Raw genomic sequence first — 26,708 nt, 5'->3', positions numbered from 1 at the left:
TATTAAAAGTTGGGGTAAGACGTGATCGTTAAAGGCTTCCATCAGGGGCGGTACTGTTAAAAACAATTTTGTCCTAAAACCCAATGTTTTAAAATATGCCTCCTCTTACATCATGATTGAGGAAACAAATGAAGGTATTTATAAAAAAAAATTTTTTTAAAATGCATTCAGCATAAAATGGATTAATTATAATGTATTGATATTTAAGTCTGGTTTTTGCTATACTGTGTAAAACTCTTAATCTGTGCAAAGACCCACTTGTACTTATGCTCACATTATAGGAGAAGATTTCTGTGCTATCTTCAGCTTCCAACTCAAACTGTTATATTCAACATTAAAAAAGAAACATCACATAATCACATAATGAGCCTGAGCCAGCTATTGTGCAATGTGACTGTTGGGAAAGCTTGCCCACCTCAAAGACCTGCTCCAGTCTGGTGGAGGAAGATCACACCTAAGTTTATCTTCTCAGTAAGAATTTAAAAAAAAGTTTTATGTTTGTTGTGTGTTGACAAACTGAAAAAAAAAAAAATCTTCTACAGAGGAAATGTGTGTTAGCTGAAGCAAAAATAATGGTAATCAAAAGCACCAGGACCAGATAAGGCTCCAGTGAAATAAATCCTGCATTTCCGTGTGCCATCACCATTGTTGTATGTAATCTATTATGAAATCGTTCAGCTGTCTTAAATCTTAAATCAGGTTTTAGAGGAAGGCTCTTTTCCAGTAAGCATATTGTTATGACCTGAAACAGCAATGACGCAAAACCAGCAACATGTTGTGCTTCACATAAAAACAACTGGAAAATCTACTGTTGGTCTATATCTCCCCACCTAAGTATTAAACCAACTGCTGAATTCGACAAGTTGACACATGCATGTTCTCCGCAGTTGTGGAAAGTCATTCTGGAAAAGGTTGCCTGGAAGTGAAATAAAAGAAGGTGAGGCAGACTGAGGATACACGAGGAAGAAAATTACAATATTAACTCAGAAGGAGTGCATTAAGCTTTGCAGATTTGTGATGAAAAAGCTCTATGAAGATGGTTTGTATTTATATCTTGTTTAGGGTGTGTCAAGGTGAGAGTCTTCGTCTTTTTCGCTTGCAAATTAGGTTTTATAAGGAAATTTGATTTTATAGAATTCAATCTACCCTACATATTAAATTAAAGGCACTAAAAACATATTTTCTCAATCAGCTTCTGAAATAGTGGGGGTTATAGTATGATCAGCCAATTTTGTTTGTGCCAATGTTACAACAGTTTTAGTCGTTTAAAAGTGCTAAATTATAAATTCTATTGCTTCCACGCCTCTCTCAACATGGCGATGGCTGAGCCGGCGTCTCGCAGCTAACGGTGCAAACAGCGCTAACGAAGCAATACAAGGGTGACAGTGCTGACAGATCTGTAGTATATAGCAAGAACGGAAACGTCTTCTGCGTCTTCTCCATCAGCTGTAACTGTTTAAGATTTAAACTATGACAGCAAAGGGTGTATTTTTCTGAACTTTTGATTTTTACTTGAGGAAATTGTAATATAAAGAAGATGACAAAAAATGAATTCAATATGAAGTCATTAGTGATAACACGGGTGATTAAATACTGACGAGCACCACATCCCCACGAAACAATAAATAATAATAATAATAATAATAATAATAATAATAATGGTGGGAAAGCAACATTACAGAAACCACAAAAACCCACAGTGGTGAAACTTTTCTTAAAGGCTCAGTGTGTCCTGATATTGATTTGGAGGAAGGAGACAGTAGTAATAAACACCTGTGTGGCCCATTGTCTGCAGAATGACAGACTTCATTCATGTCTCCACTCACACTGACATATTCTTTTCACTTCTTTGAGCTGTCGGTCATCCAGTCCTGCGGGGACCCCGCCTCCTACGGAAACACAGGAGGTTGTCCGACACGTGATTCATCCAGTATGGCGGAGCTGTTTGCCGAATGATTTTTCACAGTACCGACGGGTCCTAAAACCCTGCACCGCGGATGCTCCTGGAGTCCAGCCATTTGCGGCAAAGGGTGCTCTCAATTCAGGTAGTGTTTCATTCCTGTCTTTAAAAAAAAAAAAATGAATAAAAAACACAAGTAATCTGTCCTCTCTTTTGGCTTGATCGTTTCGAGAGAACCATGACTATAAAAGTATGTTTATGTTGTAGGCTAACGTCAGTGGGAGTCTGCGCTTCTCCTCCTCGGAGTCAAACGGAGTTGCTGTTACTCTGCTACACTTGACTTTTCTTCAGTTTATATCGGATCTTACAGTCAACAGAAAGAAAGTGAAAGTGTTGCGCAACACAGCGTTCAGTATTACCGATGTGGAGTGGACTTAACAGACTGTCGACTGTACGTGTGGTGCGACGCTGTTACTTTAGCTGTTTGATTTAAGTGGGACTTCTAATGCCACTGTTAAGATAGCACTATTGTTTCTAACAAGCTGTGCGAAAAGTGACTTTTATGGACAGCGATCGACTAATATGTTATATCTTTTCAAACTTTTGTTGCTTTATGTAAGTTGTGGTGCAGCACAGCGCCATACTTTTTTTTTTTTCCTTCCCCATATTGTATTCCCTCAAAGTGTGAGGTTGGTGTAAAGTGTTAACAGATGTAGCGCAGAATGTTGTCACCTTGTAACAATTGTTTGTTTACCAGTAAGGTAACCTACGTCACACGATAACAGGAACCGTTAAAAAAAAAAAACGTTGTCTCCTCTCTATGACGATGGCTCTGCTCAAAACTATCCTCTGCACACAACTCTATAAATATCACAGGCAGGAGGCTACTTTTGTGTGTGCGTGCGCGCGCGTGTGTGTGCGTGAGAGGAGAAAGGCTCAGCGTGTGTGTGTGTGTGTGTGTGTGTGTGTGTGTGTGTGTGTGTGTGTGTGTGTGTGTGTGTGACGGAGGTTGAACTGCCGCTGCCACAGCTCTGGGTGTAAACTTGTGTCCATGAAGTGTAAACACAAGAGAGCAGCAGCAGCACGACGACGTTGAAGTCGGTTTCCAGCTCGTAGAGTCCGATGTGTGTGCAGTTCGGGGGGGGGGGGAGTTTATATTATGCCACCAATTTAATCTATTTTTTTCATTTTAATTATTGTCGTGAACGTTTTTCTAGGCACCCTTATTACAGCCTTCACGCTGTTTTAAAACCTACTTTCACTCTTTTGAAACCTTTTTTATTTTATTTTGAAAACTAAAATGAAAGTGATTTAACTGCAGTCTGTCCATCCAGGAAAAAAAATGGATACCCCCCCTTACATTTACACTTGTCTAACCTACATTCCAGCAACTGTTTAAAACATATGTCAGAGGAAACCTTTAATTTATCCTATTAGATCTGACAAGTCATAAGTAAAAGAGCTTTTGATCTAGAAAAAAAGCAGTGGAATTGCCATTTTTTCCTGTTTTCACCAATGGAATACATATTTCACAATTCTGAAAACTGTGTTTTAACATAACTGGGGTTTACCTGTTAATAAAGCCCAGGTGTGACAAGTTTAAATGTATGTCTTTTTAAACTAGTCTAGATGAAGAACACTTTGTGGAATCAACATATTTTGCTTTAAAAAAAAAAAAAAAAAAAAAAAAAGGTTTCACAAATCTGAAGGCAGGTTTTTAACAGTGTTAAGGCTTTCAGGCTTTCACTTGGTTGTCTGACACCCTTTCACAACAATAAGCGTTTCAATACAACGTGAGTCGGTCGCTTGATATTGTCATTTAAGTTTCTCTAAACGTCCCCCCTTAACATTTACAAACCGGAAGCTAACTGCGACGTCTTGACAGCAGGACTGTGCCTCTGAACTGCTAAGACTCCTTTAAGCCTTCACTAGTGGAAACTATTCCCTCAGCGTTACGAGCTCTGGAGGACTGCTGCTGCATGCTCGTAAACTCCGGGCCCCACAGGAACAAGGTCGCTGCAGCCTTCTAACAAACATTTCGCTCAGGGTGCTCCTCTTTAAGGATGGCTCTGCTGAGAACAGAGTACTGATTGGTGCAGAGGCAAAACAGGATCTTCCTAGTCGACGTAGTGTCTGTTATTCTGTCTCTTTGCACAAATGGCTGCCCATGAGTTACTGAAGACCTTAATGTTTTAGCCTTTTAAACTGCTGATGATATACCAAGTTAGTGCGTGACAAGGGAGGAATTCAGTGTGGCTATTCATACATGTAGAAATGTATTCAGACAAATAAGCGTTCTACTGAAGGGACATGTCCCTGCACAACATTACAAATGTTGCATTCTAAGTACTAAGGGATGAAAGTAATATTCAATTCAATTCTACAGTTATGTAAATGATACGTCAAGTGCAGCTCGAGAGTCAGGATAAAACAGTCTTTTTTGAAATTCAAAAATTGTCTGATTTATACATGACTTAAATGTTCCTTTTCACGGTAAAATTATCACAGTAATCATCAATATTTTTTTCTTGCATCGTTCACCCTTTTAATCTAATAGTGGAACAAAGCAGTGGGGGCTTAGAGGCAATCAGAGTCCTGCTACACAACGAGGAAGTGTTCACAGGACTATGTGGTGTGTGATGTTCATTCCTAGGAGTTGTTATTAATATGTTGTAAAGCACCTTTCTGTTGTCTGGCTGGTGATCATGCTATTTGTAGAATGTGCAACATGTCTTATGGCCGCACTGCATGGTGGTCTTTATAGGCTACTGATGGTGGAAAGATAAATACTTCCACCTCTTTTTATTGATTTCTCTTTGTGTGGTTGCTGAATATTTGTGCAAAAAAACGAGTCTATAAAAAAAGCTCTCCTCACTTAGATTGTGAGGAACTGACAGTGAACACCTGACATTTAAATTTCACATTTTAAGCAGTTGGAAAAATGGCACGCACTCAAACTGCACACACTTTATTTGTGCTAAAATGACACTGTTAAACAACAAAATGGATTTGGGTATCAAAGGTTCACTGAGAGATTTTTAATCACCGGTAATGCATTTCAGTGAGTGAGTGTCTTTTCGGAGAAACTCTCTTTGTGAATGAAACACCTGCAGTTAATTGAAGTAACCACCTCACATTTTAAATTTCCATGTGTGTGTGTGCACAGTTGTGGAACTAAAGTGTCTACTAATTATATATTGTGGGATTGTGACGCACAAACATAATAGAATACAGTCAATGGTTGACTGCAGTGTCTAAAACCAGTTTTACGTAGCCAAGTAGAAAGTTTTCAGAATATGTGTAATAACCAGATTAATTTCAGTCTAAGGAGGCTAACTGCTATAGAAAATGATTTCCCTTCACTGCTTCACAGAATTAAAGTGTATGTCTCACTCCGTTAAATCAGTGCCATCACCTCTTCACTTTATTATGTCTCACCAAACAAAATTTTACTCTGTTTTACTTTAACTTCTCCATCCTCCAGCTCGCCTTGTTACGAAGAATAATTTAGCCTGAGATTCTTTTTGCTGTTAAAAGTGTTTTCAAAGCTAAAATCCATAACTTTTAAATTTTTTATCCATTACTTCAGATAATACAGAGTTGGAGAGACTTTAACGCCGGCAATAACAATAAATGTGTAGCGACTCTACTACGAGTAATGACACTGAATAGCGCAACATAGGTGGCCTGTCCAACCGTGGTTAATGTTTCAGCCTTAATATCTCCACAGATGACAAAAAAGTATCGCAATTAGTGGCACATGAAATGTGAAATGTGTTATGAGCATCAAGGCAGGCCTTTTAAATGTAATAATTCAAAAGTTCAAAGAGTATTGTGCATGCACTTTTGCCTTGATTTGACAATGAAGAAAGACAGGGAACGTGTTTGGGAAAAAAAGGTCCCAGATAATCTTTGAATACGTAGCCGTGCCCACCGTGCATGAGAACGTTTAAGTGCATGTAAATCTCTCTATGGTGCCCCTCTGGCTAGCTAATCACCACCGCCCTGTGCTTATGGCTGATGACGCCGTCCTGACCCACGACACCATCGTGGAAGCGTAGCAGGCAAACGCCATTAGCCCAGTCATCACCGTTGCCCTTGTTTGCAATGTTCATGCTGTTTGCACTGTTAGCTGCTAGCCACTGGCTAAGCCGCCGGCCAGTTGAGAGCTGCGTGGAGGCAATAAACCCGCCCTGATTTTGGAATAGAAAACCTTCAACATTTTACAACTTTGAAATCTTTAATGAAGCCACTTACATAATGCTATTGACATAATGATTGGGATTTTTTCTTTTTTGGGGGATTTAACTGATTCTTCACTAATGAAATATGATATTCCTTTGATTAAAAAAGTGATTATTAAGGTCTAGCGTGTTCTAATAATTGTCTTTGATTTTGTTATCAAACATATGCTTTCTGTATCAAATCCACTTCATTACTGATAGACTTATGGGCCAACTTTCACGTCACTTCCTTACCAAAGTTTTGGAGCACTTCATTCTCGTTCTTTACTTGCCCCTATGTTTGCCTCTTCTTCTCTAATTAATAAGCTTGTTGACCATTTTAACGCATATATCGATATAAACGATATTGTCAAATCTTGTATCCCCTTGGAAATTATATAGCACTTCATTCTCGTTCTTTACTTGCCCCTATGTTTGCCTCTTCTTCTCTAATTAATAAGCTTGTTTAGCTCAGTGCCATTGTGCTTTGTCAGGACCCAGACCTAGCTTTCCAGCTTCCTCCCATCATTTAGCTGGCGCTGGGGAAGCTTGCTTGTTTGTGGACATTTTGTGGATGTTGTCACGCTAAGAGATATTAATGGGATCCCTGTAATGCACACACACTTTTCAAATGTGTGCACTGCTTGGCAGGGTCTTCCCTTCAGCATATTGTTGTGTCTTTGTCCTCAGTTGCTGTGAATTTGTCTCTTTTACATGCATTAATTGAGAAGCCATTAATAAAACTTGAGGGAATCTGTTGTTTCACCGCAGTCTTTGAGCAAACATTTCCTCACTGCCATTCATCTAAACCAACCATTTCCAGAATGAATTTATTACTCTTCGTTTTTGGAGTAAACCGAAGTTCACCAAGGTCAATGAAATCAATCATTACACATTTACATCATCTTTTCTCATTAGGCTTACTGTTGCGCAACTTAATAAAAGAAAAAGGAAGTTGGATATCGGCCAGAGAAGCAGTAAAAGTAGACAACAGGAAGATTCAAAGCAGTAAAAGGGACACAGAGCGTTTAATGGGCAGCTATACAGAAGCTCTCAGCCTCAACTGATGTGATTTGAGGGTTGATGAATCCTTGTTGTTACCCAATGAGTTCATTGTCCAGATTCAGTCCCTTATACCCTGTTGTGCCTCACAAGTCCAATAATACACCCGTTTTAGCTCCTTTGTGCTTTGTCGGGACTCTGTCCTGACTTTGAACCCATCCTAGCTCAGTTAGCAAGTGTTGGAGGGGTTGGCAGTTGGGAAAGGCATTCTTGTTTGTGGACATGTTGTGGATGTCACACTAATAGTAACTAATTGAGTCTATTAATGGCACTGTGGTGTTGGATGCGAGCTTGGTGACGGGATCCTGTGGTGCACAGGCACACTCAACCAGCAGGACTGTGCAAACTGTCCCACCACCCTACCCCCTACTTAACCCATCATCCCACCCAATCATGGGCCTCAATGATCCGCTGCCATTTGTATTATAATAATAATAAATATAAAATGAGCCACATGTTGACAGTTTGATTCTAAAGGAGCTTAAACGCGACAAAAGTCAATAACTATTTTCGTCTCGCAGTCAGGCTTTGAGTCCAAATGAGAGGAGCTAAATGTTCCAGGTCAAAGTTCAAAGAATTAGAACTTTGGCTAGTTTAATAGGTTATCTGATCATGTGAAAGCAGCTTCACACATTAATAATAATAATAATAATCAATCCTTTATTAGTCCCACAATGGGGAAATTATTTCTCTGCATTTAACCCATCCCGGAGGAGCAGTGGGCTGCAATGAAGCGCCCGGGGAGCAACTTGGGGTTAGGTGTCTTGCTCAAGGACACCTCGGCATGTTGCCGGTAGAGGGGTTTGAACCACCAACCTTGTGGTTACGGGACAAGCGCTCTACCTCATGTGCCACAGCCGCCCCATTGGCACACTCTGTGATCATACGAAACTCTGTTACATCTAAAAAAAATTGCTGTCATTTGGAAAAAAATAGGGAAAAATAACTTCTTTGTGCAGAATAACACATTACTAAACGGATAATTAATAACGAATACACTCAGAGAAAGTAAAATACATGGAATAAAGAGTGAGAGTGACACTGAAAGAATGCTAGTAATAAAGAAAGGGAAGTCGGGTGGGCTTTTGCCATTCACTCTACTTGGCACGCTGCACGGAAAGATGCTACTTCCTGCTTTTTATTTGACTCAGAATAGTTGGCCTTTTGTTGCCAGGGTAACAATGCATGGGTGTTTGGTTTTCCATTAACAACAGACTTGTGTTTGTGTGTGCATTACCACTGGGTCCTTGTTATTACCGCAGGGTAGTGGACAGTATGTCAAACGACAAGGCTGCTCAAAATCTAGAAAAACGTCATGCCATGTAAGAACATTTCAGGTTTGTCACGACTTAAGTGTTTGAAAGTTAAGATTCCACAGCTCACATTTCTATAAGCACAGACAGGGCTGGTCCATGGGCTTCATCATGGCGCGCCGTTGTATTTGATGCCAACAATTTTAATCCCCAACCCAACATTTCTCACCAGAATTCACAGGAATTCTCTCTTGCGCACACACACACGCAGGGGAAACATGGCAAACTCCAGCATTTTTCCCAAACCTAAAACTTTAAACATACCTATAGAGTTTCGCTGTCTGGGTTTGAGACAGCCAACTTAAGTGAAGTTCACTTGACTCCACATTGTCTTTTGATACTCCTCTGTGCCCTCTCTACTTGTTCCACATTTGTAGATGAGATCAACAAAGCTGCAGGCATACGCTTTTCAATAGAAGCTGCATAATGTTATTGTTGTGAAGGGAAGTTTTCGAGCCGAGGTTTAGACACAGCTACAATCCACATGAGGAAGGTAGCACATAATGTGAGTGCTGAAGCGCGCATAAATCAAGGCTGAATGTTTAATTTGCAAAAACAGATCTTTTCTTCATTCTTTTTACTAAATCTAAATGACTTTTTTTGTGTTTGCAGTCCAGGAAATATCATTCAAACTGTTGTTGGGTTGTTTTGATAAGATCTAAAACATTTCTTTAAGTTTTCATAAATTACTAGTCAAGGAAATGTGTATTAATTTGAAGAAGGACTTTTGTCTGGTTTTACAAATTAACTCTTAATACACTTCATCTTATCCTCTGCCGTAACTTCTACAGATGATTCAGAGGACATTTCTGGCATATTGCCAGTTTACAAATACTAATCCATTGTGTATTTCTGCAAAGTTTCATTGACATGTAACTGAATTCCATAGTAATGCAAAATAGGAAAGAGTCAACAAATACATGTCACAGAGGTTAACCACCCAATTCAGCTTTGAATGTTCATTGATCGTTCGCCACAAAGCATTTGAATGCCAAACAAGCATTAGGGCAGATCCCTGTATTACATATGTATTTTAAAGTGACTTCATTTGAAAGAATTGTATTCGTGATGTCGTTGACCTTATACGCATTTGTGCACAACTCAAGAGACAGATCAAGTGCAAAGCATAGTCCCGGCCCTCAAATCACCATGTTTAAATACTTTAAATTTACAGAAGAATACAGCACAGCAGCCAGAAAAAAAAGTTCCTGCAAACCAAGGGATAGACATTACGTAACCAACAAATTACTTTTGGTTTCAGCAGGGACACGAACAGCGGCCTCCTGGGTGAAAGTCTTCTCGTGTTCGACTCCTCCTCCTTAAGTCCCATCAGCCGCCTGTGGGCTTTCTCGCTTTTTATACTCGTTATTGTACCATGTGACTTTCATACCACACAACTTTAAACAACAGTCGCTCGTTATTTTGGTCACTTGCTCTTACGCGTTGCTCATTTTCCGACGTCACTTGCTTCAATCGAATGCAGAAACGTCCACATTAAACGTATCCGTGGTTTGCAGAAACGTATGGACCCACTTTAACTGTGCCTGGGATTTCAGAGCCCCGAATCAAGAAGGACAATGACATTGTGCCACTTGATGCCTGCAGTCCTCGTCTTGTCCCTGTTCAGCCAACAGCTGATTGATGCGATGTCCTGTGGTCGTCGCTGGACTTGTTCACTTGAAAACATGAACAAGCAGCAGAGCGTGTCGTGTTACTGGCTTCACTTTCACTTTGTCTCCTCAAATGTGTGCTTACTCACTGTCCTCTGCCATGCTTCTCCTCCTTAACCTCCTTTTACTTCCATGTCACCTCAGACTTTAAGCCTCCCTCCTTCTAAAGGACGAAGGGTTCAGTTTGACACAGTCATGCCCTCCATTGGACCACCGATATTTTAGACACGTCAAAATATTCAGACCCGGCCCTGTCAACAGTGAGATGCAATGATTTAAAAAAAAAAAAAAAAAAAAAAAAAAAAAAGAAAATCGTCCCACTGTGAAGACTACACTTCAACTATTTTTGCAGACAAGAAAGAAAAATCCTGAACATGTCAATCAATAGCATACTGCCGGCACTGCTAATCCTACTCGCTAGCTGAATTATTCATAGTCAATTAGGGCTGAGAGGCTGAAGCTGTCTTCGTGGCTCAAGTGCATTTTCAATGATTCATTTCATGAGCTACGCAAGGGGTCTCTTAATTGTTGTTTACTGCTCGCTACCCGACCACATGTTATTTTTATGCCGTCGTGATTACTCCCGGCAGCGCTCAGAGTGCTTGGGAAATGAAGTCCATTACGGGGTCCTGAGAGCTGTTTTTCCTGTCAAGCGGCGTGGAACGTTTCCAGGTTCAAACTTTGCGGCCCGTCTCATCCCATCTTAAGTGTGAACGCGAAGAGATGCAGGTGGTGCATTTTATGGTTCTACAGTGCAGTAAAATAAAAACCTGCAGTGACGTACAAAGATTTATTTTTAATAGGATCCCTGAAGAACAGTTCAAATTGCAGAAAAGGGCAATCATATGGAAGGAACATAAAAAAACACACAAGCATCGCTGACCGGTCCCACAAACTGCAGTTTGATGGCGTCAGAAAAAGAGCAGCTTTGCTGGCAACAATTTTTTTGTATATTTGTTTGTGTGTGGCAAGAAGAGAATGTGAGAGAAGTAAATGCCTAAGGTCTTTGCTGACATATTATAACAAGCTGTAAAAAGTCTGAATTCTTGTGTGAGAGAAGTATCTTTGACAAAAATAGGCAGCTGACCTCTAGTTGACACCTCACACCTCAGCAAATCTCTTATGAGTATCCCTCCTGGTAACCAGCATTTTGTCCTCAAACATGTGGCGATCAATCACTTACCTGAGCCTCTGTCAAACATTCACACAAACATCTTAACCTACCCTCTGGTCATTTTAGCCCTAGCCTGAAAGATGAGGTACTGCACACTAATTCTGAAGTAAATAAGAAATCACAGTGTTAACACACTGATGTTGTTTTAAGCTGCACTTACACTAAAAACTGTGATGACAACTCTGGAACTCTTTTTTTAAATACATTTAAAACCTTTAAATGTCTTAATATTCATCCAATATGATGCTTTTATTTCTTCAAATATAAATGTGCTAATTAGTTATTCAAAGCATATCAATTGCATCCACATGGCTCTCAAATTGGCGACGCTTGATCCGGCGGCTTGCAGCTAACGGTGCTTAATGTGCTAACCGTGCAAAACAACGGCAGCAGGGCTGACCGAGCTAACAGCGTTTACCAAAGGGTCATCAGTAAAGCAAACAGAATGTGTGCTAGCCTTTCATATTAGATTCAATGTAACAAGTAGGATACAATCATCAGAACAATAAGAACATTCAGGCTCCCTCGGGTGGCTCAAATGTGCACTCCAGATATAGAAGTTAAATAAAAGACTATGGAAGAAATTTATTTGACGACCCTAATACAATCTCCTGCCACCCACATGTCCTTGGTAATAGACTGGTAATAGAGACCCTTCAATGCTATTAATGAGCTGGGCCTCGGTTCAATTTGTCATTGACTTTAAAGGACTGTTTTTCTTCTGCGATAATTCCTGACGAGTGAAGTAAGACCCTGGAGAATCCTGGCAGCAACGTTGTTTCCATGAGATTTTTTATTTGGCCATGCAATGCTTGCACCTTCTTTCCACTGAACTCATTCGTTTGACAGTAATTCAGTTCAGCAGCTTTTAAAGTTACGGCAACTCTGTGTGTGCATCTGTATTTGAGAGAAACGGGAATGGAGCACGAACACACTTTATCGTGGTGTTTCTAGGGACCGATTGCAGCTCTCAACACAACTTGTTTGTGTTCTGCTCTGTAGACACCTGTTAGATGTGACGGAGGCGAGTGGTTAGGGTCAAATAGCCAGAGGCTTCCCTGTGTGTGGATATGTGTATTTACATGCTCCTTGAAGTTTTGATTGCACAACACACACACACCGACCAGACAGTAAGAGAAGTTTTCCTTCCTCTTTCTCTTCCGCTACTGACATTTCAGTGACCATGCAAGCTGTGGGAGTGAAGATATAGTCATGTCACATTTTATTAATTGTGTTTTTAGCTGTGCCAGAATGAGACAGTTTCTCAGGAACATTAGTGTAATGTTTGCAGCATTTATATGTCGCCGTTAGAACACATTCGAAAGCTTTGCCTGGATGGGTGTGGCGACAGCACTGATGCTGACTTGCTGTTACATTTAGATTATGTAAACATGCTTTTATTTTAGTAAATCCAGATGGTCCAAATGAAACCATATTTATTTGATAAAAAATCTCACTCCGAGGAAGCCGAGAGCTGGTTTACATCACATCTTCTTTTTCTTTTCTCCACAATAACACAAATGATCTTTTAAGTAACAACAGAGCTATTTTTTTGCAACGGCTTTCTACAGATACTTACACTTTGTGTCCAGCATCAAATAATGCCAAACTTTTATTTTGTTATTTTAATTCCATTTCTCTTTATAACAGGAACAAGTGTTACCGCAATTCAATTTCAGATTTTTAGCTCAGATTTTCTTAGCTGGTAGTCTCAGTTTTGCAGTCACACTCCAGCTAAACACTGACCATGCATATAAAACACTTTACTCACACAGCAAGTGCCATATATGGCACAACTTCCTGAACGTCACTGAAAAAAAAAAGCCTAGTTTAGCATTGAGGGTCACCGCTAAAGGCAAACTGATCATGAAACACAGGGGCCATCGGTTTCTTTGAAGGTTGGTGACCTGCAGGTCTTTGTTCCTCTCTGGCCTGTAATAGTACCACACGTGACCTCAGGTAAACACATAGGAGTTTTGGCTCAATAACTGCTGGGACGAATGAAAAAGTCGGCAGGACACCAGCCCTGATTTAGAATATGTCCCGCATGTTTGTTTTTTTTGAAATTGCTATATAAGCTTACATCTGGAATTCCCCATGCATATTAAAGCATTTTTTTTTTTTTGCATTCACCTCTCAGAACCTAACTGGAAGGACTCCTGCCACGGCACACTGCTGAGGTTCGGTGTGATGAAGCTTTGAGAAACAACTGCTCTCTGTCCCTCCTGGATCTGGCGTCTCCACCTGGCTGGCACCACCGACTCGACCGGGCAAACACATGGTGGTCAGTACAGCCTCCACGGAGGTGCACTGACACCGCTCACCTCTACTCCCCTGTCAGGTCTGCCTGGCAACGGCTACCATAACGATGAGCTCTCACAGTCGCTCAGGTAAGATGAAAAAAAAGTAAAATTCTAGAAGAATTGTACAAGAGGAGCTCCTGTGCTTTTCTTTGCATGCGTGGTGGCTTTTACGTGGAAAAGCCTTTTGCTATTGGAATAAAAATAATGTTTGGCAATAGGAATTATGAATTGACATAACAAGTGTATCTGTGAATTATTTTGTGTTGACAATTTGGTTTAAGATTACCCTGTGTTCTGTCCATAATGTGTTCAGTTGTATTGGAACACTTCTGTATTCTGTATTTTCACAGTTGTGCTACATGTTTTATGAATGAAAATGGTCAGAAAACCACTGAGTTACCTAACAACTAAGCAAGCTTGATTCTGAATTGTAATGTTTGAGGCATTTTGTGTATATGGCGTAATGCATATCCAATGAACAGTTTCTATGAGTACATGTATGCCATTTTTGGGAACCAGAAGACTTGTTACATTCATTTATAAGAAACGGTTACTGAAACCCTGCCTGTGACGACATTCTGTTCTTTGATGTCTGACCTAAGTTATCATAGGCTAATTAAGAGCTTTTGGTCGACAGTATTACTTGAAAAACTGACCTGAACACGGAAACGGAGGGAATTATTATCATTACTCATTCATACATTTGCCAAACTGAGACATTTGTTTTTTATTTACGCAGAGCAGTACTGATGAGTAATAGCCTCTCTGCATTTTGATGACGTTGTTGATGATTTGATTACACCTTGGCGAACGAAGCAAACCGCTGTTTTGATTTATCGTTTTGTACAAGGGCTCTTCAATTTCTTTGAGTGATTGAATATTGTTGAGTTGACAGTCGGCAAAACAACTCACTCCCTCCACTTGCATCATTGTACATTGTTTAAATAGCAATCACACAGTGGTGTATAGTAGAGGGCACATGTTTGTCTGATTATGTGTTTTTGTGGTCGGCCTAATTGTTTTGCAAGAAAGCAAATTGATGCAGAAAAAATAGTTCGGAAGCAAAATGGGAGTAAAGCTGTAACTCTGAGTTAGTCTATATGAAAGCAGCAGGCGAGAGTCGAAACTGTGACTAAGTCTGCTATTTATACACAGTTTATGCTTTTGCTTTCGGTTTTTCAAGCATTTTCTAAGCGTGACAATTAGTCCAACAAAATTGTAATGTCCGTGGAGCAGCTCTCCACATGCATGAAACGCCAGGAGGTGCTACAACTTGCAGAGATGCGCTGCCTTTGACCCGTTGGCGCCAGTGTACACCAGTGGGGCTGTTCACACAGGACGCAGAGGTCTGCTCATAAATGACATATTTATATCATATTGACAATTCTATAAATGATATATTTATATCATATTGCTATAAATACATCCCACCCTTTCCTCCCCTGTCTCCCTGCTGCTCTCCCAAAAAGTTTCCCAGATTCCCCTCCCACATGGTCCAATTTCAAGATTCTTCCACTACATTTTTTGAAATAGCCCAGTGCCAGTACTACTTATAGTAGTTTTTTTTTTTTAAATTAAATACTACATATGTATTTGTCAGTTTAGCATATAGAGCACAGAGAGCGCAACGACAGCGAGGCTCTTCCACGTCCAGTGTTAACCAGGCCTCATCCTACAGGTTTTACTGGTCATGAATTATATTTTACAATAGTTTTTTTTTGCGTGCTCAAAAATAGATTCCCTGGTCTGCTTGACCTTGACCAATGTGACCTATTTTTTTTCTTAAATCACAGCCATGGTGCAGATCTGGCTCTTCCTCTTTCTCAACTGCAGACAAAAGTGGACAAAAGGCCAATTGTGTGTCCTTCTTTTACCCATCATGCTTTGGCTGTCTAGGTGGTTTTCAACTTAATGATGTCACAGCCATTGAGTAATTGCTGCGGTGCTACTGCTCCTGTGTGGCACAATGTGGGTAGTTGGCATCCACTTCCTTTCTCTAGGACTTGAGAAGAGACATGTTGTTGTCCCAGCCAAAGCGGTTTGCGTCAGAATGGATGTTTCAGGCCATCCGGATAGCTGTGAACTCTGGCACTTGCCAAAGTTATGTGGGATTTTTTTTTTTCTTAAATACATTGTGTTATGTAAGAGGAACCTTGGAGTTGGACATTATTTCCTTTTCTGAAATTTTCCCCTTAGTCAGATCATTCCCATGCTCTGTCCATTCTGAGTCCTCACACGTTTTTTTCCTTTAAATCTTTGAAAGTTTCTAAAATAAGTTACAAAATAATTTACAGTGCAGCATTTGCAATCAATGTAAGTTAACAAGCAGTTTTGAAAAATGCTTATTAACTTACTCGTTATTTCTTCATCTGACCTGCTTGTACTTCTGTGGCCAATAATCCACTTTTTGAGCAATAAAAAAAAAATTACAATAGGTCCCAACCTGAATCTACAGTTGTCATTGTAACACATTTTTCATCACATTTGGACCAATAAAATAAGGAAGGGAGCCTTTTTTATGCATCAACAATATGTAAGTTGATGGATAAACATAATCCCACAAAACCGATTTCTTTTGATTCATAATGAAACCAATTCACTGTATACAACTATAACACCATAAATAGCCGAGGTGAAGCTCTGTTGAAATGTTGTACTGAGCCAAAACATTCCAACTGCCAGACTTTTCCCCACCCTGAGGAGCTCCCGGTGTTAAGAATGAAGCTTTCACTCCTCGATTTCACCTCCTGTTAGCAGTCCATTTTCCCCTTGTCGCCCTCCTGTCTGTGTGCAGTAATGCTAAGCCCTTTTCCATAGATGACAGATCATCATTTCCCATTCTGAAAACCGGCCATTTTTAGAGCACTGAAGGCCCTTTATTCCGACTTAAACTTGGGTGGCAATAGGCTGGCATGTTGACATGCTACTTGGCATTTTGAAGCCAGGTTTATGGCCTTGGAGCCTGAGCTGGAACACACACACAGACAAACTCTCTCTCATCCCAACGAGACCCTCCCCTCCGCTCTCCAGCGGCAGTAATCGGTGGCAGGTCCTGGCTGAAGGGGGGGGGGGATCTTGCGTCAATACATCGTCACGCAGAGCGACTCCCCTGCCTGGAACACAAACAGAGGCCGGGGGCCGTCTGCTGCTGGAGGCCTCGCATAGCTTGTTAAAAAAAACAACCTCTGAGGCCTGTACAGTCTGACCAGAGAGAAGGCTCATGCTGGGTTTAGCAGTGTTTAGTATTGTTTACCAGTCTTACTTGGCATTTTACTTCCTGGAGTGATCCCAAGCTCTTCATCCTGTCTTATTCATGACCATGCTGGCTGATAGTGGTGCTTAAAAAGCCTGTAGAGAATCTGCCATTTTTCTTCTTCTTCTGCAGTTAGACCAAGAATCCACACTCTTTCCCCTTTCGCCGTCATGCACACAACAGAACTTAAAGAGCAGTAAGGGTGTGGACCAAAGCAAACGCATTACCTTAACCCGCAGGTTATTTAGATCAGCGGGGTCTGCTTGTGGGGAGAGGCAGAGCGGTTTTCTTTTTTTTTCTCCGACCCACTACAGTGCAGTGTTGAGGTACGGGGTGGGGGCTGCTGCGAGGATTTGGTTTTTAAAATAAACACAAGAGTAGCACCTCCTCACTTTTCAGAGTCTTATTCACACCGCTGAGCCACGGCAGATGGTTGTGAATTATTCATGTCAAGTTTTTTTATTTTTTTTGGGGGACGAGCACGGCCCATGTGTAGATTTTTATCCCAGAGATTATTCAGTATCGGAGAGGAGGGGAGGAGTGATTGAGAGGGCTGACGATAAGAATGGGTGCCTTATAAAAGATACAGCTAATGCCAGATAAGATTTTTTTTTTTTTTCCATCTCTCCATTATAATCGATGGAGCGCTGCGACGTCATTAGGTGGGATTAAAGTCTTTTTTTACTGTCTGTAACAGTGAAAATTATGTTGTTTTTTTATTTTGCAGCCATGTCTTGCTCTAGCATCTAGCTATTGGGTGCTTTGAAGATCTAAAAAAATGTAGAGATGTGATTTTAAGCTTTTCCTGTGACTCATTTTCCTATCAAAAAATGTTTTGTTCTCTTGTGTCACGGGTCAGGTTTTCCCTTTAGAGCTGTTTTAAACATATTAGTTGGACTCGAGCTCGAGTAACGTAAAAGCGCGTATTGAGTAACCACACTCAACCTCAAGCCTTAAACTTGGAGGTAATCAAAGTCAGCTGCGACTGAAATAGGAGCAGTTTTTTAATTCTCTCAATTGCCCTTCCTTCTCTTCTGTCACTCTTTTTTCCTATCTGTCCCCCCACCCTTCCCTCTCTGTCTCGCAGTTTTAATCAGTAACTGTAATAAGGACTCGCAGTGGGAGCTATCAAAAGCCTGCAGTGGTGGATTAGAAGAGAGTGGCTAGTGTCTGGGCCAGGCCACTGGAAAGCAAAGCGTAATCTTCAAAAAGGGAGATTAACCCCCGCTGGCCCTCGCCGACGATTCCCCATTTACAGGGGCCAATCGTCACAGGGAAAAAGGCTCGGTGTTAATTGATATGTTTTAGTCCGAACGTTAAGGAAGTTGTCTTAAAGATGATTGAAGTCAACCAAAGCAGGAGGCAAAGTTAAGTTGGGCTTATTCAGAGGAAGTTCTTTAAGAAGTTTCTTTTAGGCAGAGTGATGCTGCTCAGCTCTGTGTGCCTGCAGACGCTTTCACAGTCACCACTGCTGTCTAGTGATTGTCCAAAAGTGCCAGCGGAACACAATAGCGCTCCTCTCCTATCTGCGTTTGATGCATTTGAGTGCTGCAGAACTGTTATTGTTCTCATTTATCCTTGGCTTTGCGGAATTTTTTTTTTCCTCAATGGAAAGACGGATGGGACCGAGAGTTGAACCAGACTAAACAGAGGCCCTTTTTTAAGAGAACAATGGAAGCTGCTGTGGAGAAATAAGATTACTGCCTCATTATTGTCTTCTCTCGCCACAGTTTTCCAGAATATTCCATTCGAGTAATCTCATTGCCAGATGAAACAAGTGTGCAATTTAGCCTTCGGAAGAATTTATTAAGCGTTCAAAAGCTTTGCTTCAGCCAGAAAAGAAGCTCTGAATTGAATTATGGTTTTGTGCTCAAACTGCTGTGCACTGTTCTTTCAAAATAAGAAAGATCTTCCTTTTTGTTCCTTTACTATTGATTATTCAACATTTTTATGGCTGATTTGGTTGCTAAATTAGGCAATTTAACATTCAATTCTTGCATTTCTTGAAATATGGACTGATTACTTAGCTTTTGTGGCAAGTTTCTCTGTCTGGCTTATAGTAGGCATCTCAGTGAAGTGGGTTGCCTTGAAGCTGCTTTGAAGGAAAGACATTTAATTACAGCTCAGTGGATTTTTTACAGCAGAAGCAAAAGCATGATTGGAATTGAGGCCTGAGACACACACAGTACGTGCACGGCAAAGTATTTGTGTTTGATCTGACAGCATACACAGACACAGCTATCGACTGCTGACGGTACACAGCACTCAGAATAGCCCAGATGTCCAATCCGTAATAGATAAAGAGATTAAGAACATGCAAGACCTTGAAGATTAACTCGTAAGGATCCACATCTGCTGCTATAGTATGAGTCAAACCAAAGAGGTCAAATTGTCTCTCTCGTCGTCTGAGTCCTCTGAGCAGCAAACCGCTCCGGTACGGTCAAACGGAGAACCACTGCTGTGTTTCCCATCTGACTGGGAGGTGCAGTCCTGCTGTATGGGGTCATCAGGGGACAGCCAAGAGGAGGGAGGCGGGTCAGGTGGGTCTCTGAGGGTGTAATCCTCCTGCTCCTATGAACAAAACAAAATCAAAAGTTCCCAGCAGTTACACAATCCCTGTTAGGAAGGGCTCAGTGCACCGTGGGTCTCCCAGGGCTGAATGAACTTTTCCAGGCACTAATCCGAGGATAAGCCCCAAAAACAGAGGCCTGCAAACTCTGCCGTGTGCTGTGGTGTACTAAAAATGCACAAAATGTCCCATGCTGTTGTGTTCACTACTATTTGCATCATTCCCCCCCGAAGATCTGTACTGCCGGTGTTAATGTGGTGATATAAAGGTTTGGGTCGTGGCCTTCACGAAAGTTGTTTAAAAGCAGAAGAAAACTGTCTTTCAGCTTTAATATTCACAAAAACACAGTTGTACGTCTTCCAAACTTTCTCATAGGGTTTCTCAACTTTTTCATATAGTCCAATTGTGTTTATTTAAAATATTTAAACATATAAAGTCTGGGTGTCTGTGCCTGGTGCAACTTTATCACAATATTAGTGTCCTTTCAACATGTACATCTTCAATATCACAATCTAAATCATAGCCATAACAGTAACTACTCTTATGGAGCGCAGAGCAATGTTTTGGTGAGTTTTTGTAATTAAGGATTCAAAATTCAGTCATCGCTCATGTTGATTAACGGGGCTCAGCGGCCAGACATGCTGCTCCGCAAGCAACATCTCTCAATGCACAGTAGGAGGCATATTTTATTATTTTTTTAAAAGATCCTAGTTCTGATATTGGTTATGTCACGACCTGGCTCTGGGTCATGACAAATATGAGTCACACCGTGTTCAGAAGGACGAAAAAAGAATTTATTTGTAACAAAATACCAGAAACTTAGACAAAACAGAATCAAAAGGTATGGTATGTGAGTGTCAGTAGCATCAGTAATGTAGGGTGTGCGTGGAAGTGAGGAATGATGTGTGAGAATGTTGTTTAAGTGCAACATTAAGCCAAAAAAAGAACTACAGCAACGTAAACGGCCATATCACCAACATGGTACCTGTAGTGAGAGAAAAAAAGGAGACAATGAGTAGTCTGGCCTAGATTTAATATACCCCAATGACACCGGGCCCAGGTGTCAAAGCAAGCCTTGATTACCAGCCCATCCCCACAATCAAGCTGATCAATGCCAGACACTACTGCAGGAGCCGTCACAGTTAGGATCGCATAAATATTGGCCTAGAAAAAAACAAAATCATTGATCATCCCTTCAAACTTCATTATACGATCTGATCCAGACTACAGACTCTCCCAGCTCGGTTCTATACAGGTTGGGCTCTGCTGGGATTTCACAAACAAGCGTTTCTGTTAGATACTGTAATTAATTGATGTCACTGAAGGTTAAATGACTACCCAACTCATGGAGAAGCAGAAGGAGAGATAGATAGCGGGAGTAAACAGGGTGTGGAGAAAATAAGTTATGCAACATAACTCTGTTGTTTAGAAGTTAAGTCTGCAGAAAAACAGCTGCAGACTTGAGTCTTTGACGACAAGAGGTGAACTTGTGAGAGCAGTCTCATAGGAACCGATCGACAGTTACTCCTAACAGTAACTGTTGTCGCTTTACCCTCTTTTTCTGAAGTACTCCTCTGAAACCCTAAGAGTAAATAACCATAGTACCCGTATTGTACTTATACTGGTACCAATTGTTGTTTGACTACCATAAGTTAGAAAATCACAGACCATCATTAAGTGAAACTGTTGGCTGCTGTTTATTGGTTTGGTTTGTAGTTTATTCCCATGCCACATATGGAAAAAAAGTCATTTTCAGACAATGTTGCAACAGGATGTTTTTGACAGCAGATGCAATGGATAAAGAATCAAATACCGCCCTGTAAAAAGATTTATTCGGCGCTGCTGATTTGGATCCAGCGGGCCAGCTGGAGACATCCAGTCGATATAATGACTTAAATCATCCCCCAAAGGGCAATTGAATAGTTCCCTGGTGTGTGTTTTGAAAGAGAATATCTGATGGCTGTATTGTTCTGGCATTAATGCACAGGTTTATCTGTCTTCAGTTTTCCCGTACTCTGAGCCGTGTCCATCCCCGTTTCAGCTGCAGTGCTCAGTCTGGGTTAGGCGGCTCCCTTCTTGCTTTTCCTTTCACATTGTACAATCTGAACTCTTGAAATGTCTTAATGTGTGCTCTTCATGATGCCCCTAAAACCACTTGAACTTTGAGTCAACCTCAAATACTTTAAGCTCATAGTAGCATCCTAAACCCCAAAAGCTTCCATATAGGGGCGGCTGTGGCACATGAGGTAGAGCGCTTGTCCCGTAACCACAAGGTTGGTGGTTCAAACCCCTCTACCGGCAACATGCCGAGGTGTCCTTGAGCGAGACACCTAACCCCAAGTTGCTCCCCGGGCGCTTCATTGCAGCCCACTGCTCCTCCGGGATGGGTTAAATGCAGAGAAATAATTTCCCCATTGTGGGACTAATAAAGGATTGATTATTATTATTATTATTATTAGTTTAGCTGACATCAGGCCGGTCATCTGCAGCATTGAGTGACCATCGTCTTGTTAAAGACTCAGACCTCCTCTTGTCTGCTGTTGGCAGACAGAAGCCGGCGTTTGTGTGCTCAGCACCAGCAGGCTGCAGTAGGGTGCTATGGATGGACTCTGCCATGATAATGACTCTGCTATAGAACATGTCTCTATGCATGTTTCACTCAAAAAAAATCACAATTGAACACCTGACCTATCTATTTGTTGCGTTAAACAAGCGGTGCTGCAAACCAGGGGACCCCAGTCATCAACTCTCCATCTTGCTATCTGGGACACTGACTTTAATAAAAAAACAGCACTACACCACAAGGTCTCCAAATTCATTGTTGAAATTCAGTCTGTAGCAAAAGACTCGTCCTTATGCGCCCCAAGTGACGTACGACTAGTTTGCCTTGAGGTGGAGGATTTCAAAACCAGGAGATTTCTGGCTTTATAACTCTGATTCAGCTTGGGGAAATCAGGGTTTGTTAAAGTGAATGTATTATGTTCAGAGCCTTCGACTCAGAAATGTTTTTGAACTCCTACTGGTCCTCTGGAGCTGCTCCGCTGCCAACGGTAGACTCCTGCGGTTGCACTTGGCAGCTTGCATGTGTGAATGTGTGTGATTTGAAGGGGTTTTTTTTTTGGGGGGGGGGGAATGCATGCCTGCTTAATAAACATCACTTAAATAAATAGCAGTTAAGATCCCTTCTCACAGAGGTTCTACCTTTTTATGGCAATGAAAACAGCTGTGATCCTCAGAAGTTGTAAAACTATCAAGGAAAAATCAAATTTTGATACTGGCTGGACATCAATCCTCTCTTGTTACAGTTTTTTTGGTGTAATATAGACAAAAATCTACATGTTATAAATGACCTACAGTTCACTGAGCCACACTCCGCGGGACATGATCACAATGTTTTGGCTGAACATACTTGCTCTTTTGGATGTGGAGTTACAGATGACTGCAAAATGTCAAGTTTCTGTTTGAGGTATATTTAGCCTCATTGAGTGACCTAAAAGACAAAGTCAAATGAAGAAAAAACTCCTCCAGCATGTAAGGAAGATAGACATTACACTCATATCTTTTCTGAAGGCCCTGTTCAGAGGGAGGAGAAGACGGAGTGGGGGAAGCACAGGAGGCTAAAAAAGCTCCAGTGGAGTTCGAGCTCAGCGCTGTACATTTCACAGCAGGAGATAAAACCACTCTGCTCTCTTGGGCCACAGTGGTTCCTTGAAATTAGAACAAAATTAAAGCCATTCAGTTTTTTTTCTCATTTTTGGTTGGCCACTTTTAGATTTTTCTAAAACATAAATTGACATTTTATCAACTGTAGCTAATTAAGTTTAATTTCAGAAGTTGTTCCAGAGGACAGAATGAAACTGCTGGGTTTCTTTGTGTTCTCTGCAGGACACTATTTTCTTTTTGTCTCAAACAAGCTGAAAGAAAGAACTCATCAGGGTTTTGGTACTTTTTGTAGTTCAGAAAGACCAAACATCGTGGTGAATGTTTTGAAGGGTTTTAAAAACAAGCTGATTCTGTTACAATATTCTATAGCAATTGACAAGACAGCTGGTGGGTATTGATCAGTGCCTCTCTTTTATCTCCTTGCCAAACTTTTTAAACTTATCACATTTGAAGATTTAGTTTTGTCTACTTTTCTGCAACACCTCCAGCGTTTGGAGCCGTTAAGAAGTTCATGTTGCCTGTCTGTAAATCGAATGTTAGCTCAGGCATCTACAGTATACTACTATACTATACTTATATTATTATATTCAACATCGGCTGATGTGACCTGCTGATGAATCATTTCTCTTACAACAAATACTCCAATCATCAATAGATAACATGCCACTTTTGAACTTGTTTTGATATCATTGAGAGATATTCAGTATAGCACTACATGTTAAATAGTTTCAACTTTCTATTGATTAAGTTAGCTCTCTTGTGGTGGCTTTCCAACTGTGTTTAAAATCTATTTATTGTATACAAAAATGTGGTCCTCATTGACAGCCTTAGGGGCTCTCCACAGATGAATGCTTTATATCATATACTCACACCAATATGGAATAAATAATCCAGTCAAATATATCACACATTATTATCGGGTATAGCTGTTTACCTTAAGAAAATGTTACTGTACCTCCATCCCCAGCAGTCTGCATGAAGAACCTACGGTGTTGCACCCAGGAACCCCTCTGTAGAAATCCATGCAAAGTCAACGAGTTCAGCGGCGCTTCGCCATCAGTCAAATAACATGAAACCGAGGTTTGTCGTCCTCCCACATTTGTAATTTACCAGGCTTCTCTTTTCCCCCATTAGCATAACATAGCAAGCTCATTACTTCAGCTTTCAGGAGCAGTGGCCTATTAGATGAATGGGACAGCGAGGGTAGGCTGTAGATTTTGCTGTTGGCTAAATAAATGAGCTGGTGGGAACACGCTAGTTTAATAAACATATTGCTCCTCTGCGTGACCTCTGTCGTCGTTAGCTCGTCGCCAAAGTTAGTTGTCAGAAAGGTTCGTGTCCCGATGGCTTTGTTCTTTTTCTCTCAGCTTGTTAATTGTTGGTCTTGGTGCTGTAGTAGTGGAGCAGTGGAGAGGTTGTATAGACAGCGTGAAAGTGGGCAAAGTTTTGTGAGAAGGTATATTTTAGTATTACGTGAATGTGCATAAAAATGCTGTGTCCGCATTTCCATGGCTTTCCTCCTCATGCAGCTCTCTGAGATCTCAGCGGTGGTTATCGGACATCTAGAACCATCTCCTCTATGTCGCCCTGACTCTGATTTTGTCTTTGTGGCCACGTCTCTCAGGCTCATTGTCATTTGCACACGATTGCACTGGGAGATAACACCCTAATGAGCATCCGTGCAATGACAGGCCACAAGACAAGCGTTTCACTCGCATGGACATTCAACGGGAGATGCTGACACAACATGTAGCACACGCAAACGCCGGTCCGTCCATGGGAATCTTTGTTTGGCCTGAGGATGCTCTCTCAGAGAGGGCTTTGGGGCAATTATATAGTTTGTAGCGAGCACGCTGAGCACGGAAAGCAACACTCTCTTTTAATGGAGGATATCTAATCACATGAACCAAATGGCGTGTTTCTCACATCATGCAGTTAGTCCTTTTTTCTTGTGTTCAAATGATTTCACCACAAAACATTTCTTTATTTTTCTTTTTTTACACCGTTGGTACTGTTTTTGTTCAACAGTCAGTAACTGTCTTGTGAACATCTTAGGACGGATAAACAACACCTCCATCGTGTGAGTCAAAGTTGGCAAATGGTATAGATGTAGTAGTAGTAGTAGTAGTAGTAGTAGTAGTGAGGGAAACACTAATGATAAAATTACTATTAATGTGTACATGTAATTATGGCTTCTTTGGTTTGAATCTGACTAGAAATGTTCGTCACAAATCTCCTTTGATTTATTTTTTCTCTTTCTCCATTTCAACTCAATTGTTTTAAATAAATACAACAATCTTGAGGTTTTTTTGTCAGCTAGTAATATCAACCTCTATCAAGGTATATAATCAAATATTAGCAAAAATATTGCAACGTTTTCGAAGTTTAATCGTAACAGATCTTACCATTTTTTTTAAATCATGAATTTAGATGATGTGATTCATGTATCCTTTTGCGGCATTGTCATTGATATTTTTCAACTCATTGTTTAGCGCTGTCGGCTGAACACCAAAACTCCCTTTCAGAGCCATGTGTAGCAGTGTAAAGTGTCAAAGTTACAAGTAAACTGCATACATTTTTCTACATTTTCACAATAGCAACTTAAGACGCTATTCTTTTTCTTTTGAAATACCAAATGATCACTGTTTCCACAGAAGCCAGCACTAATAAATTAATCTATATGGAAGGTAATGCAGCATATGGAAAGGATTATAAGTGACTGGACAGAAGGCAATGATAGTTATGTTTTTTTTTTAATCTATTTATAGACACTATTAATAGACACAAGTTCTCCAACCCCCCCCCCAAATGTTTTCCTCTCTCACAAATGTATTCACGCAATCATTTAGAGAACAGAGGACTTTTTGTTGAAAAGCATGGATCTAATGGGGCCCCTATCCACCTTTGTCTACACCAGACACACAGCAGCCTCCTGCCAAAACACAAACAAAACACATCAGATGGCAAACTCTGTGCGCTCGTGATGATGGTTTTCTAGGTATTTAATCCCATTATACTTGCTGTATAACTGATTTTCAAGCTTCAGGAAATGTCATGCCTCAAATGAATAGCACTAGCACTCTAGGACGTTTTTGACCGCTGCATAGCAACAAGACTCCCAGGTCATAATTTATGACTATGATTATGGAGGATTTTACGTCCACAGAGGAACAAGGCAGCCTGTTACATGACCCAATGCAGCAAAGACCACGTAATAAGATTGACAGTGATTTAAAAGTAGTCGTTCGTCACACTGCCTGAATGACGTAATCACCCAGACCTTAGTGGCCTCTGTGATTTTACTTAATGTGCCATCGATGTGCAGTGTTATTTTGTTTTTGACGTTGGACTTTCACTCTGTGGAATTTTACCATCAGCTGGTAAACAGAGTTAAAGCATCACATCATTACTTTGTTAGTATTGCAGGTGATTAAGAAAAAGCTGATTACAAGCTGTTAAATGTCCCAGTTCAGTGACTGATGATGTTAGGAGTGCTGTGAATGTCATCAGATAAGTCGGCACCTCTTCATTTGAACACTTCAGACATTTGGCCAAAGGGTTTTCACGATAAGATAAAC

The 26,708-nt window shown here is 40.7% G+C and overlaps 1 protein-coding gene across 2 annotated transcripts in view; it reads left to right on the top strand.

Moving 5' to 3' along the window:
- Positions 1-1,949: 1,949 nt before the first annotated feature.
- Positions 1,950-26,708, top strand: part of hdac4 (histone deacetylase 4) — a 119,646-nt gene continuing 94,887 nt past the window's right edge. For both annotated transcript variants that reach the window (XM_054614738.1, XM_054614737.1), the window contains exons 1-2: positions 1,950-2,045; positions 13,483-13,732. In XM_054614738.1, coding sequence (XP_054470713.1) covers positions 13,711-13,732 — 22 coding nt within the window. In that variant the 5' untranslated portion in view covers positions 1,950-2,045; positions 13,483-13,710. The remainder of the gene's footprint in view (positions 2,046-13,482; positions 13,733-26,708) is intronic.

Source organism: Anoplopoma fimbria, chromosome 16 (assembly GCF_027596085.1).
Source record: "Anoplopoma fimbria isolate UVic2021 breed Golden Eagle Sablefish chromosome 16, Afim_UVic_2022, whole genome shotgun sequence".
In the NCBI taxonomy this organism is placed as follows: domain Eukaryota; kingdom Metazoa; phylum Chordata; class Actinopteri; order Perciformes; family Anoplopomatidae; genus Anoplopoma; species Anoplopoma fimbria.
Note: the sequence above shows the minus strand (reverse complement) of the source record. Positions and strands in the feature narration are given on the sequence as shown.